This window comes from Aotus nancymaae, unplaced genomic scaffold, assembly GCF_030222135.1.
Source record: "Aotus nancymaae isolate 86718 unplaced genomic scaffold, 86718_ANA_hifiasm-v0.15.2.pri h1tg000014l, whole genome shotgun sequence".
Classification (NCBI taxonomy): Eukaryota; Metazoa; Chordata; class Mammalia; order Primates; family Aotidae; genus Aotus; species Aotus nancymaae.
The window spans coordinates 89,100,491-89,118,268 of record NW_026988425.1 but is presented as its reverse complement, the minus strand read 5'-3'; the positions used below and the strand labels follow the sequence as shown (position 1 = coordinate 89,118,268).

At 36.4% G+C, this 17,778-nt stretch overlaps 2 protein-coding genes across 2 annotated transcripts in view; both read left to right on the top strand.

Annotated features, from left to right (window-relative positions):
* The window catches only part of LOC135274890 (uncharacterized), a 103,343-nt gene that overhangs the window by 41,081 nt on the left and 44,484 nt on the right, over positions 1–17,778 (top strand). The window lies entirely within an intron of this gene.
* Positions 1–17,778, top strand: part of LOC105712381 (leucyl-cystinyl aminopeptidase) — a 99,420-nt gene that overhangs the window by 40,009 nt on the left and 41,633 nt on the right. Inside the window, exons 2-5 of the mRNA XM_064376172.1 lie at positions 3,564–4,404; positions 9,648–9,786; positions 10,932–11,063; positions 17,019–17,139. Coding sequence (XP_064232242.1) covers positions 3,564–4,404; positions 9,648–9,786; positions 10,932–11,063; positions 17,019–17,139 — 1,233 coding nt within the window. The remainder of the gene's footprint in view (positions 1–3,563; positions 4,405–9,647; positions 9,787–10,931; positions 11,064–17,018; positions 17,140–17,778) is intronic.

Genomic DNA, 17,778 nt, shown 5'->3' with positions numbered 1-17,778 from the left:
TAGTTAAGAACTTTATCTTGACTGTTTCTGCCATTATAGTGACAGTCTAACTCACTACTTCTCAAATTATCTGAGCTGAAGAACCAAGGTTTATTGTTTTCTTTTTAATTTTTAATCTGTTGTAGAAATTTTGTAGCACATAAAAAAAGAAAAATGAAATAAACATAACAAAATAGCTCAATTTTAAACATTAAATTCGACAGTCATAAAAATTACTCTGTCAAATTGTTATGAAAGTTTTTGGGTACTAATAGGCTATGTATATCCTGTCCCAGATGGGTCACAAACAGTTTTACACATTGGCAGTGGTCCACAAACAACATTGAGGAGTGCTAGCTCACAGTATCTAATGAAAAGAAATGTCTTCAGTTCTCTTAGATTATACCCACATGGGCCTATGTTATTTAAAACTGAAACATTTCAGCTAGGAGTTTCTTTGCTTTGGCTTATAGATAGCTTATATATGTGGATTTAAGAGGTTTTAGAAAATTTCCTGTTTCTTTAGGATCCCTTCTTTCAGTAGGAATAAATCCTATTGAGCAAGGGGTAGTCATGTGTTACGTTACAATTTAATGCTAAAATCAAAGTGTACTGACTTAAGTATCAAATCAACATTTTCTTAAATAGGCTTAAAGTACCTTCAAGTATCTTCATGGAATATCTGTAATAAAAGTGATTTTCCCTGATTTGATATATTTAACTTGATATGATTGTGCATACCAAAAAAAGTACACAATATAGCAAATGGTTGATATGATCTCCGTTTCTGAAAGATTAAAATTCTACATAGGTATTATTCTGACTGGGCGTGAAATAATAAAAGTAAGTTATTTGGATTTAGGCAGGCATCTGACTAAACCCTTGTCAGAAGATTTGAAATTAAGGACATGCAGACAGGAGATGCCATTTGGTGAAATTGTAGAATATCTCTTGGCTTTAAATGGCATGGCTGAAGAATAAAAAAACACAGCAACAAAGTTCTAAGGGGACAGAATTGAGAGATGGGAGTGCTCTAAATATTAAGCTGAGATTGTACCCAGAGTTAGTTTAGAAATATAGTAAATAAAACCATACTGTGCAGAGCCCATTGTTGTCTGCATTGGGCCTGACACAGAACAAAACACATGGGGCAAATGCCTGAGAGCATAATCTTCCCATGTATGACAAAAAGGTCAGAAAAAGCCTTTTTTAGACATTTTTAAATTAAATAAAAAGCTAGTCTACAGCACTGTGCCAGGCACTAAAAACTACCACAGAAACTTTCTAATCATTAAGTTTTAAAAGCAATTTGAAAAAATGGAATACAGCAATATTTGCCCTGTTGATGAAGTATGTGACCCCAAATACTATTAACTATCAAAACAAAACACACTTTTTTTTTTTAACAAGAAATTGGGGCACTATAGGAAGTTTAGGAGATTATATTCCCAAAAGTAGGATGTTAGAACCTTTTTTCTTTCATAATAGATGGGTAGATGGCAGATTGATAAACTCACACCTAGAAAATGATTAAAAGTTTTATTCAAAGAAAAATTTTAAAGTAACATAACTTGTACACAATTTCAGGTTGGAGAGGGGTCAGGAAAAGGCAACCTTATTGTGATCCAGATGCTCCCCGAAGCAGAAATGGGTGAGGTCAAATGAAAAGAAAGTTTATTTTTTAAAGGTAATAAAGACAAAGGAAAAACAAAAAGAAGATAACTTTTCTTAATTTATGTTGTAGCAAGTTCAGCTGAGGTATGGAATACCAGGTATTCACCAGGTGGATGGGCATGGGAAAGGGAGATGGTGACACTGCAGGCAGAGGAAACAGAAAAGAAAAAAAGACATATGGAGGATAGCGTGGAATAGCTGCCTGGCCTGTGCTTAAAATAGCAAGCAGTTTGGGATGGCCAGAGCATACTCAGGAATGGTATGGTTAGTGCTGGCTGGAATCTGGCATGGAGGCTGCTTATACTAGTGCCTCTCAAACTTAAGTGCACATGAAGCACCTGAGGATTTGTTTAAATTTATGTTCTAAGAGGAGACTTCAGAGGCTGCGTTTCTAACAAGCTGCAGTGTGATGCAAATGCTGCAGGGTCACAGGCCACACTGAGTGGCAAAACTGAAATTTTTATCCTAATATTTATCAATAATTCATTTTATGGATGAAGAGTTGCCATCCTTGAATAGCACAAAATACATAGCATTTATCTTAAGCTAGATATTCAGTAGTTTTATATAAGCTTTGCTCTGCTGATGGTGAAGTAATACTCTTAGCAACAACTTCATTGCCAGGTTCAAAATAAATAATTCAGGACTCTCATCTTTTATTGAATTAGTTTGGGTAGAGGGATGCCATATAATGATGGAAAGAGCATAAACTTTTGAATCAAATTTTAAACCTGGGCTTTAGTATCAGTTTTATGACTAAATAGCTGTGTGACTTTATGAAGATGAATTAATCCATTTCTCTTTTTCTATTTTCTCATGTATGAAATATAATACTTGCCATTTTATAGGATTGTTGTAATGGTTAGAAATGATATATATAAAGGGCCTTGTAGGGAAGATTAGTGTAGGTTTCAATTTGTTAACTTTTGACATCCCTTAAAAACTAAAATTGTATGAATTTAAAGAACATTGAATGGTCTAATACTAGGAAGTACTGATATATGGGGGATTATCTACCCTTCTAGAGTCTTTTTTCTCAGTGATTTTGGCAAATCGGAAGGTGTAGTTTGTTGTAGTTTGTAAAAGCTTCCACTGAGATCCACAAACCCTCATGGTGTGCAGTATGGCTGTTTCCCAGGGAAATATATTGTACTTCTGAGAGCCATGGAAGCCTGAAAAACAGATTGAATTATAATTCTATCTAACTTGTATTGTCTTTTGGTCATTTTTAAAATTATTTCTTGCTTATGGAAGTTTCCTATGTAATTTGCTGCTTCCCATTTGCTGTGGGACAGAAACATTCCTCTTTCAGGAGAAAACAATAACCCATCCTGTTGCTTAGCTACACTCAATCTTAGAAATGGGCATATCAGTTTGTGGTGCTCCCTAGGGAGAATGAGACTCAGGGACAAGACTCACAAATACCTTGGAAGCAGATTTGAGGGCTGCTGGACAGAAATTCTGGGATCCCAGTGCCTAGACCCTGGACTGTAGGTGGGCACATCCCTTTGATCCTATGACTCCTTGCCTTGTGGGCACAGATGTAATCAGAGGAATGCCAAAGCAGGGCCCTCCCGAGCCCAGGGCAGTGTCCCAGGCTGTAGGGCAGGAGTATATTAAGAAAATTAGTATATTGTCTCAGCTATCCTTTTAAAAATATACTAGCCTGTTTATTTAACTTTCTTGTATTATAACTGTGGTATACTTTTATTTATGTTTTAGTTTTTAATGGATGACTCAATGATGGCATAAACATCTTATTTAATCAATAGCTCTGAGATGGAAATAAGTCTTAATGACTTAAAAAAATCCTTAGCTTAAATGTGGTCTAGCTAGAAGACATGTTATTAATATTATAAGGGTGTTTTTTTCCTAACTCTGTGCCTTGTTCTTATGTTTTGGTTTTTTAGATCGGCTTCAGCTCCCCAGGAATATGATTGAAAACAGCATGTTTGAGGAAGAACCAGATGTGGTAGATTTAGCCAAAGAGCCTTGTTTACATCCTCTAGAGCCTGATGAGGTGGAATATGAGCCCCGGGGTTCCCGACTGCTGGTGCGGGGTCTTGGTGAGCATGAGATGGACGAGGATGAAGAGGACTATGAGTCATCAGCAAAGCTGCTGGGCATGTCCTTCATGAATAGAAGCTCAGGCCTTCGGAACAGTGCAACTGGTTACAGGCAGAGCCCAGATGGGGCTTGTTCAGTACCCTCTGCAAGGACCATGGTGGTCTGTGCTTTTGTCGTTGTGGTTGCTGTTTCTGTAATCATGGTGATTTACTTACTGCCCAGATGTACCTTTACCAAAGAAGGCTGCCATAAAAAAAACCAATCAATTGAACTAATTCAGCCACTTGCAGCAAATGGAAAATTGTTTCCATGGGCACAGATGAGGCTTCCCACTGACATTGTGCCACTACGCTATGAACTCAACCTACACCCGAACCTAACCTCGATGACATTCAGGGCTTCTGTGACAATTTCATTTCAGGCTCTTGGGGTCACATGGAATATCATTCTTCACAGCAAAGGTCATAGTATTTCAAGAGTGACCTTTATGTCGCCAGTTTCAGGCCAAGAAAAACAAGTTGAGATCCTGGAATACCCACTTCATGAACAGATCGCCATTGTTGCCCCTGAAGCCCTTCTAGCAAAGCACAATTATACGTTGAAGATAGAGTATTCGGCAAATATATCCAGTTCTTACTATGGGTTTTATGGCTTCTCCTACACAGATGAACGTAATGAGAAAAAGTATGTAGCCCTCTTCAATGATTCTGGTTTTATGCTCTGATAACTTCTGCAATATGAATCTCTTTGCCCACGCCACAGTCACAAATTGTGATTTTTTTTTTTAATTTGGGAAGTTATATACAAAATAGCAGAAGGTGATTTAGAAGAATATACTATCTCTCTTAGTCAAAGCCTTGAGCATGTATCATGGTGGGGTGGAGATAGGGGTGTGCTGGTGGAAAGGGATGGATAAAGATTATATCCAAAAAACTTTCTTGAGCTTTTCATATTTTTAAGATGAATCTAGTGTTCTGTCACCTCATGAAGTTTGTTGGGAAGCAGAGTAAAGAGGAGTATGAGTTATTCTATAAGACATATTTTCCTAATGTGCAGAACTTTTAGGAGGTATATAGTGAAATAGAGAAAAAGGTCATGAAGAAGTGTGAAGTGTGGTGTGCTTACATATATTATTTTTAATACCCTTAATTTTTACTGTTTTATTTTTTAATACCTGTCTATTTTGGATTTCTGGTGGAAATTTTTTTAAGGTCTAGGAGAGACTTAATTAGGTTCAGGAAAAAAAAAGGTGAGACCAAATATAAAATTATTCAGCTCTCTATTTGGACTGTATATTTAGTACTTTAATTTTAGCATTCATAGCATGTAGTTTGAATTTCCGGGAAGATGGAGTTCACACAGTGTGCAAGTTATTCTTAAGTAGCAATAATATCAATTGCCTTGTGCACAAAGTCCTCACTATGTCTGCTTTATGCAATTGGAGTGTTCTCTCATATTACTCTGTAAAACCGTATGTGAATTACTGATGCTGACCATTTGGCTAATATATGTTAACATATTAAGAGAAATAGAAATGAATATTCTACATCTATCTTAAGGAAACTTTTTGATCCTTCTTAAATGGAGAAAGAGACAAAGCAAGATCCATAATTCTATTCAGATACATTTTATTTTATTTTTCCTTCATGTAATAATTTTAAGATAAATGGCATACTAGCTCTGCATATCAATTCTTGCACGAGAGCTGGCATTGAACACAAATTTATAATTGCAATAGAAACTTGAAAGTTCTTGGCTTTAGTTCTCCTTCTGTAATGCCTGTTATCCCCAGGAAATGTGAGCTATACATAAAAAGCTGGGAGCGGTGGCTCACGCCTGTAATCCCAGCACTTTGGGAGGCTGAAGTGGGTGGATCACGAGGTCAAGAGATCGAGACCATCCTGGTCAACACGGTGAAACCGCGTCTCTACTAAAAATACAAAAAAAATTAACTGGACATGGTGGCGCGTGCCTGTAATCCCAGCTACTTAGGAGGCTGAGGCAGGAGAATTGCCTGAACCCAGCAGGCCGAGGTTGCGGTGAGCCGAGATCGCGCCATTGCACTCCAGCCTGGGTAACAAGAGCGAAACTCCGTCTCAAAAAAAAAAAAAAAAAAAAAAAAAAAAGGATATACATAAAAAGAGTGTTCTGCGTATGCAAACAGACCTTTAGGGCAAGCACCCTAGCCATCTCTTCCCATTAGATTACTAACCCTGGAATCCTTGTACCTGTTATCTATTTAATGGGAGGAATAAATGTAGCAGAGTAAGGTGATTTTTGGTGTGGCCACTTGTTGCTCTTGCTATGGGCTGGATTGAGTTGTGGAAAATGTCAGAAAAAATGGAATTTGTTTCTTTAAAATTAAGAAATAGAGTATTATAAAAAGTATTTTACAACTTATTAGAATAAATTAGTTTGTGAAACTCTGGTATTCAAAACAAAATGTGAGTTTTAGTAAAATGAGTGCTCCACCTGATAGTATATTTTGATTCCAGGTAAACATTTAGATTATACCTTTCAAGATATCTGAAAACTAATTCAAAGCAATTTTTTTTTGTCTTTCTCTCTTTTAATTTTGCTTAGTTCTGTTAAAGAAGCTTTTATACACTTTTCTTCTCTAATGTATGATTAGAAGATATATTTATACTGTTAGATAAAGTAATTAAGGGATATATTTCTTGTTGATTGGAAAACCATTGTATGTAAATGTCGAACACCTTGCATAGACACTGTTGTAAGGGAACTTTACCTTTATCTATGTGATCTAAGAGATAGAGACAGTCAGTAACCTTGGAGTTAAATCTAGAAGTTGTTGATGATAGGCTTAAAGTCCTAGATAACAAACTGATACTAATAACTAGTAAATTCAGCATAGGGATGTGGTTCAGCAGTTCCTCATTTCTAACAGGCTTTAATTCAAAACCTTTTTTGATCTGGCCCTTATTTTTTCTTTCTCACAGTTTTCACCTCTATGTTGAACTTTCTAATCATAATAGTAGCCAATATTCACCGGGAACTGAAGGACTGGAAACTGTTCCAAGCCTCTTATATGTTTAGCCTTTTATTCTATCTAACTCACTGAGAGATAGATGTTAACATTATATTCATTTTACAGCTAAGGAAGCAGAGGCACATAAAGTAACTCATTCAGCATCTCATGGCAAGCGGATAGCAGAGGGAGAACTCAAACCCAAGGTCATTGTAACTACAGAAGCCACTTTCTTCACCACTGTGGTGCACTCCCTCTCTAGTTCATACCTCTTTTCCTTTGTACATTGTTATCTCCAGTGCTTAAAATTCTCTTGCCCCCAGTTAATTCATAATTGTCTTGAACACTACTTGAGAAAGTGCTGAAACTGTAACTAGTATTTCTGAAAGGAAATATACTCTCCAGTGAAAGAATAAGCTTCAAGTTATTCAGCATAGATAGAACAGACTATAAGTATTATCAAGCAGCAGGCTTCTCAAAAGGATTTTTATGTGAGATAGTTACGATTGGATCTCTTTTAACAACAGTTTAAGGTTTTATTTGCCTTAGCATGTTATGATCTAGTTTTTATCTGAAAGTGGTGACTCTTTCTTGTGTGAATAGTAGGGATATCATCAAACTTTATTTTCTGGTCCCTTCTCCTCCAAAATCTTCCGTTAACTAGATAAGAATGTTGGGGGGGTGGTGAAGAAATGAAATGTTAGAAACATAATATGTGTAAATTGCTTCATGTGTGTTGATTGCTACCTTTCTTGCAGTTTACCCAATAGCAACATTTATTTGGGCACACATCCTTACCAGAAAAAAAGTACACTAATTTTAAGTGTGGAATAAGTTAGGGTTATCTTGCATTTGTAATAAACATCTATTTAGGACCATATGGTATACAAGTAGTTTTTATTATAAATAGTTTTATTTGATTCTAACAAAAACCCTGGTTGTTCGGCAGTGGATTCTATCTCAGTCCTAATTTAACTAATATGGACATTGAGATGTGTGAGATGAAGGTTACTGATTTGCTCAAAGTCATGTGGTTAATAAATTACAGAGTCTGGGTCTTCTGACTCCAAATCTCATACCCTTTATTTTCTTCTTATCTTCTAGTAGCGGAAATTAAGCCCTAAATAAGAGAGGCTACCACCTCCAAAGTGGTGGTTGTATATATGCTATATTGATTTGTACCTGAACTGTGCACACCAAGGCCATATTTGCCCTGATTATAGCCACGTTGTGATGATCTCCCAAGTTCAGATCTGGTTTATTCTTTTAGTTAACTAAAAATCTGCATTTCTCCTTGTTTCTTTTTATGCTTTTCCACTAACCTGTAATTGAGGAATTTTCTTTTTTTTTCTTGAGACAGAATCTTGCTCTGTCACCCAGGTTGGAGTGCGGTGGTGCGATCTCAGTTCGCTGCAGCCTCTGCCTCTCAGGTTCAAGCAATTCTCCTGCCTCTGCCTCCTGAGTAGCTGGGATTACAGGCATGTGCCACCATGCCTGGATAATTTTTATTTTTAGTAGAGATGGGGTTTCACCATGTTGGCCAGGCTAGTCTTAAACTCCTGACCTCAAGTGATGTGCCCGCCTTGGCCTCCCAAAGTCCTGGGATTACAGGCATGAGCCACCTGGCCAGCCTGTAATTGAGGACTTTTCTATGTGTCCTATTCTCAACAGTTGCTGTTGTGCTTAAGAAAGAGGAGGAAATTTTTTTTAATCTCTGAGGAAAGTAAAGGAAACCAGAATACTATAGTACATGTAATTTTTCAGTCTTCATGAAAATGCAAGGTGTGAATTTGAGGTTTAGTATCATGAAGCCAGAGTCTGCACAGATAATTTGCGGCAATTAATGACCACCCTTCTTAATGATCTTCCATCAGAAACCTTTTTAAGACCTCAGTGGCCAGCTACAGCCTACCTTTGTGGCTTCATCTCCATCCACACTGGACAGCCACCCCCAGTTTCTGAACGTGCACTACTTTCTTGCCTTGTGTTCCTGGACCAAACTGAGGGTCAGGCTGCTGTTTTTTGCAGCCCAATGATAAGATGCAGATGAACTGGGGAGGAAGAGAGTTTTTATTTCTGTAACCAGTTACAGGGAGAAGGCCTGGAAATTATTGCCAGACTAACTCAAAATTACAAAGTTTTCCAGAGCTTATATACCTTCTAAGCTATATGTCTATGTGTAAGTGTGCATTTATCTAAAGACATAAGTGATTACCTTCTTTTAATCTATAAGATCTTAGTCTTGAAGACCTTCCTCTGGAACCTCAGTGAATTTACTTAATCTAAATGGGTTCTGGTGCTACGGTGATTACACTTAATCTTGTCTCTTGCTAAATCACGGAGGTTTGGGGAGTTTCTTCAGACCCCCAATAAAACTAGTTTAATCCTAAATGGTTTCTGTTAAGAATTCCTTTATTATTTTGTCATGCTTTAAGGCCCAGGAAAGGCCCAGGCAAAACTTTTGGTGAGATTTTGTTACATTCCAGCCTTTCTATAAGGGCAGTGGATTTTAATATTTAGCTTAACTACTCAGCCAGTACTGAAACAGTTGTTTTGGAGGCCTGCGTTAGTGAGACCTAGCTTGCCACACTTGTTTACCCACTCTTTCCAGAGTATACTTTCTTCCCTTCTTCACCTTTTTAAATACTCATCTTGTTAGGTCCTATTCAGATTTTGTACAAGTTTCCCTACAGTTGTCTTCAACATCTAGTCAGAATTCATTTCCTTCCCTTTGTTCCCACTGCTTTATTTTCATTGTTAGAACATGATTTACAGCATGACGTAAGTTTCTTTTCATTGTGTAAACTTCTGCCTTTCCCAGTTTATTGCAGATCTTTTAATGACTGGGATTGTAACATATTTATCTTAGTATACTTGGCAGGGTGCCTTGTAGAGTAGGTGCTCTGTAACTATTGGATTGAATTTGTGTTTGTTTTAGGTACTTTGCAGCAACTCAGTTTGAACCCCTGGGAGCAAGATATGCTTTTCCTTGTTTTGATGAACCAGGATTTAAAGCCACTTTTATCATCAGGATCATAAGGGATGAGCAATACACTGCTTTATCAAATATGCCTAAGGTACTGTTCTGTTCCTTGAATGTAAAATCTTTGAATGGGTCTCTTTCTTTAAGAACACTTGAATTCCTCTTTGCCAGACTACAGCTGAGAATGATTAAAATCATATGCATTAGTATTCTTCCTTAAAATACTTAAATAAAAATTCAAATATCTTGGTATCAGTTGGGAAGTCACCTTGAGGAGGACTTGAGGAAAGAGAAAGACCTGCTGGACTTGGAATGTGTGGATAGGAAATGTGAGTGTGCACTGTGTATTAAGTTGTGCAAATATTAATATTTTGAATTAGTACAAGATTAGAGTAATGTTTTCTGAGACAGGATGAATTTGCTATTCTAAACAGTGTTATTTGAGAGTGTTGAATCGTAAGTGTTCTTGGGGTTTTTTTTTGTTTTTGTTTTTGTTTTTGTTTTTTCGTCTTAGACACCTGAGGGGCTGTGGCTAGGGGAGAGGAGCAGCAGTCATACCCAGCAGGCTATGGAGCCAATCCCATAGGCAGTAGAGAGCATGATCTGTAACAAGACAGCACTGTACCAGCTCCACTCTCCACACTGAGCCATACTCTTCATCTTTCTCTAAAGAGATGGATGCCTACTTTAATTCATGGTTGGAAAATTCTGTAAGGTTGCTTGCATTCCCTCATTTTTTTTCTGCTGCCCACTTCTCTAATGACTTACTACTGACTTTGTTCCCACTAAGCTTTCTTAGGGATCCTCAGCATGACACTCCATGAAGCCATTTCAGATCATTTGAAGGGATATCACAGCTAGAGCTCCTTTTTCTGTGGATGTATTTGTAACAGTAGAGTAGAGCAATCCCAGGTCATAAGGAAGGATTTTGGCTTTGAAGGTGTTTCAGCAGGAGAAACAGAAGCACTGTGACTATCTTTAACTTAACATTTATTTAGTCATCTTTGGGACTAAAAACTCCTTGAGGATTTTCACTGTGCTCCATATGTCCTCGTGATGAAGGATGGCACAACAGACTGAGACTAAGAGCCATGCTCTATGCAGAAACTCATACTGAGAGGTTGTAATATGCTAGCATCTTTATTACTTATTTCCTATTTGAATTTTCAGTTTCTCTGTTTGTCATTATCATTTATTCCTGTAGTTACAGAACTGTCATCTTTTCCCCTTTGCTTGTAGAAGTCATCAGTCCTTCTGGAAGATGGACTTGTTCAGGATGAGTTTTTCGAGAGTGTGAAGATGAGCACTTACCTGGTTGCTTTCATTGTGGGAGAGGTGAAGAATCTGAGTCAGGACATAAATGGAACCCTGGTATGTTGATGTGGCAATTTTCTGAAAGCCTGTGTCACGAGAGGTTCAGAGGAACTCTTGCTTTAATGATTCCCACTGGCTGCTGTATGGAAACAAGCTTTTAGATCACACTCTGACATGTTATATCAGAAATGCTACTTTTTTGCTTAGCTGTTATTTCTGTTTCTAATTTAATACCAGAAAATCAATAATTTTTAAAGTTTTAAAAATTTTACTTTTAAAGAGTATTTTGGTAAGGCACTATATGTATACTAAAGCTTTTAGAACTGAGTGATAGCCACTAGCCTTAGGGGAATATTTAGATTTAAATTAATTAAATACAATTTAAAATTCACTTCCTCAGTCTCACTAACCATATTTCAAGTGTTCAGTAGTGTTCATGTGACTAGTGGCTACATATTTGATAGTTCTAGGTTGTAAAAATTAGATGAACCTCCCCTTTTATCAAAGCAAATCTTGATTGAGATTCCTCATCCAAGAGTAATGAGTAAGATTATTTTATTTAAGGGTCTGGTTTATCTGTATTTTGCCATAATTGATTATTTGTTTTAATTAGGCTCTCCTGTTTTTCTTTGTCATTAGTACCTGTTTGTAAATTATTATTTGATTGGATTTTATACTTTGATTTCACAGTAGAAACCTAATAAAGCTAATGTTTTCAAATACAACGTAGAAGGAGAAAGGGCATTCTATTATATTTATTAAACTAAAAACAATTTTTCTTTATGATAGAAATATGACGGAATATCTTAGTTTCTGTTTTCATATTTTTTAGCTCTATCAGGGAATATCCTGCTAGTTTTAGGTTCTCTTTCTAGACTAAAGAGCTTTAGATTAATCACAGGATACTTGGATCTTACCATTTTGCTACTTCAAAAGGGTATATGTTTCCTATTAGAAAAGACTATCATGTCTACCCCATACCTCTCAGAAATAAGGACAGAGATAAGGATTCTCTTGCTATTTATCAGCAATAACCCTGTATGCCTTTAATGATGCTACTCAAAAAGTAAACTAAGTGTTTAATGGTAAGTGTAGACTACAGTTATAAGTGCTAAATAACAGTTCACACACCTTTGCATTGAAAGACTTTATGTCAAGTCTGAACCAAACATTTTTCAGAATCCTTTCAGAAGGATATTATGACTGGCTTAAATCTGAAATAATTCAATTAATTCCACTTTAGGTGTTGCATCACATATTTAGCCTTTGATTTAGCCTTTGTAGCCTCAATAAAGCCTAAGAAGCACAGTCTAAAACAGCCAGGTTTGCTGCTGCTTCAAGACTCAGCTGAATACTACCTTCTCCATGAAGTATTTCTTTCTTTCCTCAGCTGGAATTAATCATTCCCCCTCTGATCTTTCATAGCACTTTAATTACTTCTTTTTTGTAGTTCTTATCATACTCATCGATATAAAACCCCCAGCACTTTTTATGTATCCCAAAATGTATGCGGTCTTGGTTTTGTTCCCCAATTCTTGTGTTTCTTCCTCTTCACTCTCTCTCTTCCTCCTTCCCTCTTTCTCTCATCTGCTATGTTTTCTTCACAATACCTGTAGGATTACATTCAGATTCTTCATTTGATACTCAAGGCCATTCTTATAAATTCAGCTGTATTTCTTTCTTGTTTAAAATTTATTATTCTTTTTAAATTTTTTTCCCAACCATCTGCACACTGATCTTTCTTTTTTCTTTGTTGGAGACAGAGTCTTGCACTGTTGCCAGGCTGGAGTGCAATGGTGTGATCTCAACTCACTGCAGCCTCCACCTCCCATGTTCAAGTGATTCTCCTGCCTCACCCTTCTGAGTAACTGGGATTATAGGAGCCCACCACCACACCTGGCTAATACTTTGTATTTTTAGTAGAGACAGGGTTTCACTATGTTGGCCAGATTGGCCTCTAAATCCTGACATAATGATCCACCCGCCTCGGGCTCCCAAAATGCTGGAATCTTTTTAAAAAATTTTTTAGTGACAAGGTCTCATTCTGTCACCCAGGCTGGAGTGTGACGTGCAATCATAGCTCACCGGTAACCTCAAAGTCCTGGGCTCAAGTGATCCTCTCCCAAGTGGCTGGGACTACAGGCACCTGCCACCATACCTGGCTAGGTTTTTTTGTTTGTTTGTTTTTTGGGTTTTTTAAAAATTTTTTTGTAGAGACATCTTGCTATGTTGCCCAGGCCAGCTTGAACTCCTGGGCTCAAGCAATCCTCCTGCCTCAGCCTCCCAAAGTGCTGATAATACAGGTTTAAACCACACACCTGCAAATTCAGCTATATTTCTTATTGCCTCATTGTGAATTCTTTCATCTAGGCAAGCTGAATTATTCATTGCCTACATACATACTTCATTCTCACGTATGTGTGTGCATGTGCATGCTTGTGTGTATGTGTGTGGAAAGAGGAAGAGATTGAGAGAGAAGTTTTAGGTGACTTTTTTTTTTTTTTTTGCTTTTTATTTACCTGTATTAGGAAACAACATGGTTAAACATAGACTCTGGAGTTTAATTGAGTTGAAATGCCTCCTAGGTAGTTTACTAGCTATGGGCCCTTAGGTAGACCACTCTCATCCTTTCTCTATGTATGTACACATACACACACACATATACACATATGCATGTTTATATAAAGAGTACATACTTCCCTTTTTCCATATGTAAATATATTATAAAATCCTTGCACGTCAGTAAATATAATCTACCTTATTTTTAATATTCAGAAGTAAATGTTTTGAAAATATTAGCATTATATAAATAAATAGTTTTATTAACTTATTCCCTTTTTAGGAAATGGTGGGGAGGAATATAACATGCATGGAGTTATACTTTGTGCTGACAGCTGTTCTAGCACTCATTTATAAATATTTTTTCATTTATAAATCAAATAAGGGAAGATGTTAGCCCCACATTGCTGATGAGGAAGCAGTGTGTCAAAGGACTTAAGTAATTGAGCTAAGATTACATAATCAGTAAGTGATAGTCAAAATTGTTTTGTCCACCACAATATGCTGCTGCTTATACCAAATGACATATAAGTTAACATCTATTATTTACATTAGGTATGGTGACCAGAAACTTAAAACTTGGAGTCTGACAAAGGATTTTTGTTACGCTAACATCTCTAGGATGGCTTCTATTTTGTAATATTTGTTGGGTAGGTTGATTTAACAAGATTCAGAAATAAGGCAATAGAGCTTTACTAAAGTCAATATTACTAACCAACTAAAAATTTCAAGGTTGACTGTGGATTATTATACATGTCCTGTTCAATGTTAAATACTGCATTATTGTTAAAAGCCTAAAAAAAGAGGAACACGTATTTCATCATTTCTGTTCATTCTTCATTCCATAAATTTCCCCCTGCCTTCAGAAATGCCAGAATTACCTAGACAACTCTAGGCCAGTTGTGAAAGACATTGCCTGCTTTTGTTTGCCACTGCCTTCTTTTGTTTTTACTCTAGATAGGCATAACATGTAGAATCAGAATCTAGTCATGGTTACTCAGATGTGGACACCACATCTGACATTGAGCATTGAAGTAGAACCTTCACCAGTATCATCCATGTGAAGTTATAATTTTAATTTATTCATGTTTAGTCTGAAACATGACTACATGACTTTGTTCCAGATTTCCACTAAAAACATTTCTACCTCAACTATTTTCCACAAGCCTGGAACATTGTACTCAATTTATATCATTCTCCTAAAGCCATCTAATCAGTTATTCTGGGTAGACTTAACTGTTTTTATAGGGGAGAGGGGTAGAATTTCTGCTTTTCTGTGTGTCCAGTTATCTGTTGAGGAAGACTGGTGTTTTTTCAGAAAATTTAGTATTGAAGCTTCTAATATTTTCTGCCTTTATAAATCTTGCAGGTCATATTATTGTCCTTTTTGAGAGTGTGAAGTTTTGTTCTATTTTTGCTTTTGTTAAATAGGTTTTATTTTTATTAAATCATGAAACAAATAAGTTAAACTTAACAAATCTGTTACCATTCAATGTTACTTCACTTGAGTTACTTCACTTGGAATAATGGACTCCAGTTCCATCCAGGTTGATGCTATTGCCATTATTTCGTTCATTTCTATGACTGAGTCCTATTCCATGGTGTGTGTGTGTGTGTGTGTGTGTGTGTGTGTGTGTGTATCACAATTTCCTTATCCACTCATTGATTGATCGGCATTTGGGCTGGTACCATTTTGCAGTTGCAAATTGTGTTGCTATAAATGTGTGTGATGTATCTTTTCTGTATAATGACTTCTTTTCCTTTGAGTAAATACCCAGTAGTGGGATTGATTAATCAAATGATGGTTCTACTTTTAGTTCTTGAAGGAATCTGCACACCGTTTTTCATAGTGATTGTAATAGTTTACAATCCCACCAGCATCGTAAAGGTGTTCCTTTTTCACCACATCTATGTTACCATCTGTTATTTTTTTATTTTTTTATTATGGCCATTCTTGCAGGAGTAAGGTGGTATGCATTGTGGTTTTGATTTGCATTTCCCTGATCATTAGTGATGTTCAGCATTTTAAAATATATTTGTTGTCTATTTGTATATCTTCTTTGGAGAATTGTCTATTCATGTCCTTAACCCACTTTCTGATGGGGTGTTTTTTTTCTTGCTGATTTGTTTGAGTTCCTTTTGAATTCTAGATATTAGCCTTTGCCGAATGTATAGATTGTGAAGATTTTCTCCCACTTTGTGGGTTGTCTGTTTACTCTGCTGATTATTGAATAGGGTGTCCTTTCCCCACTTTATGTTTTTGTTTGCCTTGAGAAATTGTTGACAGTTTTTACATCACTTAATGGGAAACTAAAATTGGAGTTAGACTTTACCAATGTGCTTTTTCCAAATCATGAATTGTTCAACAAGTTTTCATTTCCCACCTGTTGAGATATTCATTTTGATGTTTTTGTTTTCTGCTGTGTCTAATTTACATCCTACTTTCCCAGGTGAGTATCGAGGGCTTTTCAAAATCAATTAGAAAATAAAAGTATTGTTTTGTAAAACCCATTGCTTTGAACATGGCTGTTTAACACTTACCTTTTTATACCTACTGAACAAGATGTTTATAGTTTGTCGCATCATATATATTTAATGTATTCATTAGCCAAAAAAAAAAAGAGTGAGCAAGAATTGCAATTTAAATAGTAAGTATGATTCCATCTGCTTTCTCTCTTAGCATGTACCCGGGAGTGAATGGGCAGTGGGAGACATGAATCTGTTGTTCCCCAGTTGGTTTTAGTTACTGTGTTCAACTCGTATCACAAGTGTTTCTCTGTATAATATGTATATTTTTATAACCTGATCCCTAAAAACACACCAACAACTGAAAAAAAACGTAAGCTATCCCAAGCACTGGAAGAAAAACTGGCTGTGCCATACTTACTGGAAGAGAATACGTTGGTCTCTAATTGTTTTTTTCCAGGATAATTTCCACAAATGTACAATTTATGCCTTACATCTTAACTTTAGAACTAACTTCATCATAAGATGTGACTCCTCAGTGTTAAGTGCCTGCTAGATGCCAGGTGCAGTGATAGGTCCTGAAATGATGAACATTTAGTTTTGTCCTTCAAATAACTCTCAATTTTTATACCTCATAAGTAAGGAAGGGCAACTACAGGTAATGGAAGAAGAGAAGAGTGTCATATAGTTACAGGCAAATACTTACAAATTGCTATAAGATGACCTAAAGTAGTTATTTTGAATGTTGCTAGCTTAAAAAAAGTCGAGGGGGAGGGAATCAGTAAGTTTTTTCAACATTTTATATGTATGGAAGGGAGTTGCTAAACTCTGTGGAGCCTAAAGTAACTATAAGCAAGTGTTTCTATCCAGAAAGATCTCATAAAATTCTATAGCATTTTCAGATATGCTAGTCTAGACAGTGCTACTTGAATATCATGCCATTTTAATTGTTCCTGTCCTTACATCGTGCATAATGTTTCCCTTTAGGTTTCTATATATGCTGTACCAGAAAAGGTTGGTCAAGTTCACCATGCCTTCGAAACAACTGTGAAGCTTCTCGAGTTTTTTCAAAACTACTTTGAAATTCAGTACCCACTTAAGAAATTGGGTAAGAATCAAATAGTGTCTCTGATTTTTGTTATAATTAGAACCTAGATTTATTTTGCGAATGTTTTTTAAAAGGAAGTTCTGCCCAAGTTGTTTGCAGATAAAACCAAAAAAACATTACTAATGCTTTAAAATTGTATTTGTTAAGATTATTTAGATTTCATGAATATATCCAAACTTGGAACTTCAAACACTTAAGTTTCTTGGGCTGTAAAAAAGTTTATAGAGCTGCATAAGTAGGAACTTGCTGAGGACTTAGTCTGCAATTTGACTAATTGTAACTTCCAAGAAATACCTGATTCAAATACTAAAAACTGAGTAATGGGAGCTCAGGAAAGCAAGAGCATTTCAGTACTGTAGCTAGTCCTAGACAGTAGAGTATTGGCCATGAACTTTGTCCTTCTTGTTCTGGGAAGCTGATTGATTTGTGAAGGAATTAGGCATCTCTTTCCTCACTAAGACACAGTGGTCCAGTGACTCTAAAAGGGTTTGAACAGGTCTTCCTCAGCTGACATGTGGGTAGGGAGCATGCAGATTTAGAATAAGGAAGATTCCATTTATTAGAAGCATAAGAAGAATTCATTGCTTTCACAATGATAAACCACTGAATAAAATATTTTGAGTAGAAAATGCCAAAAGA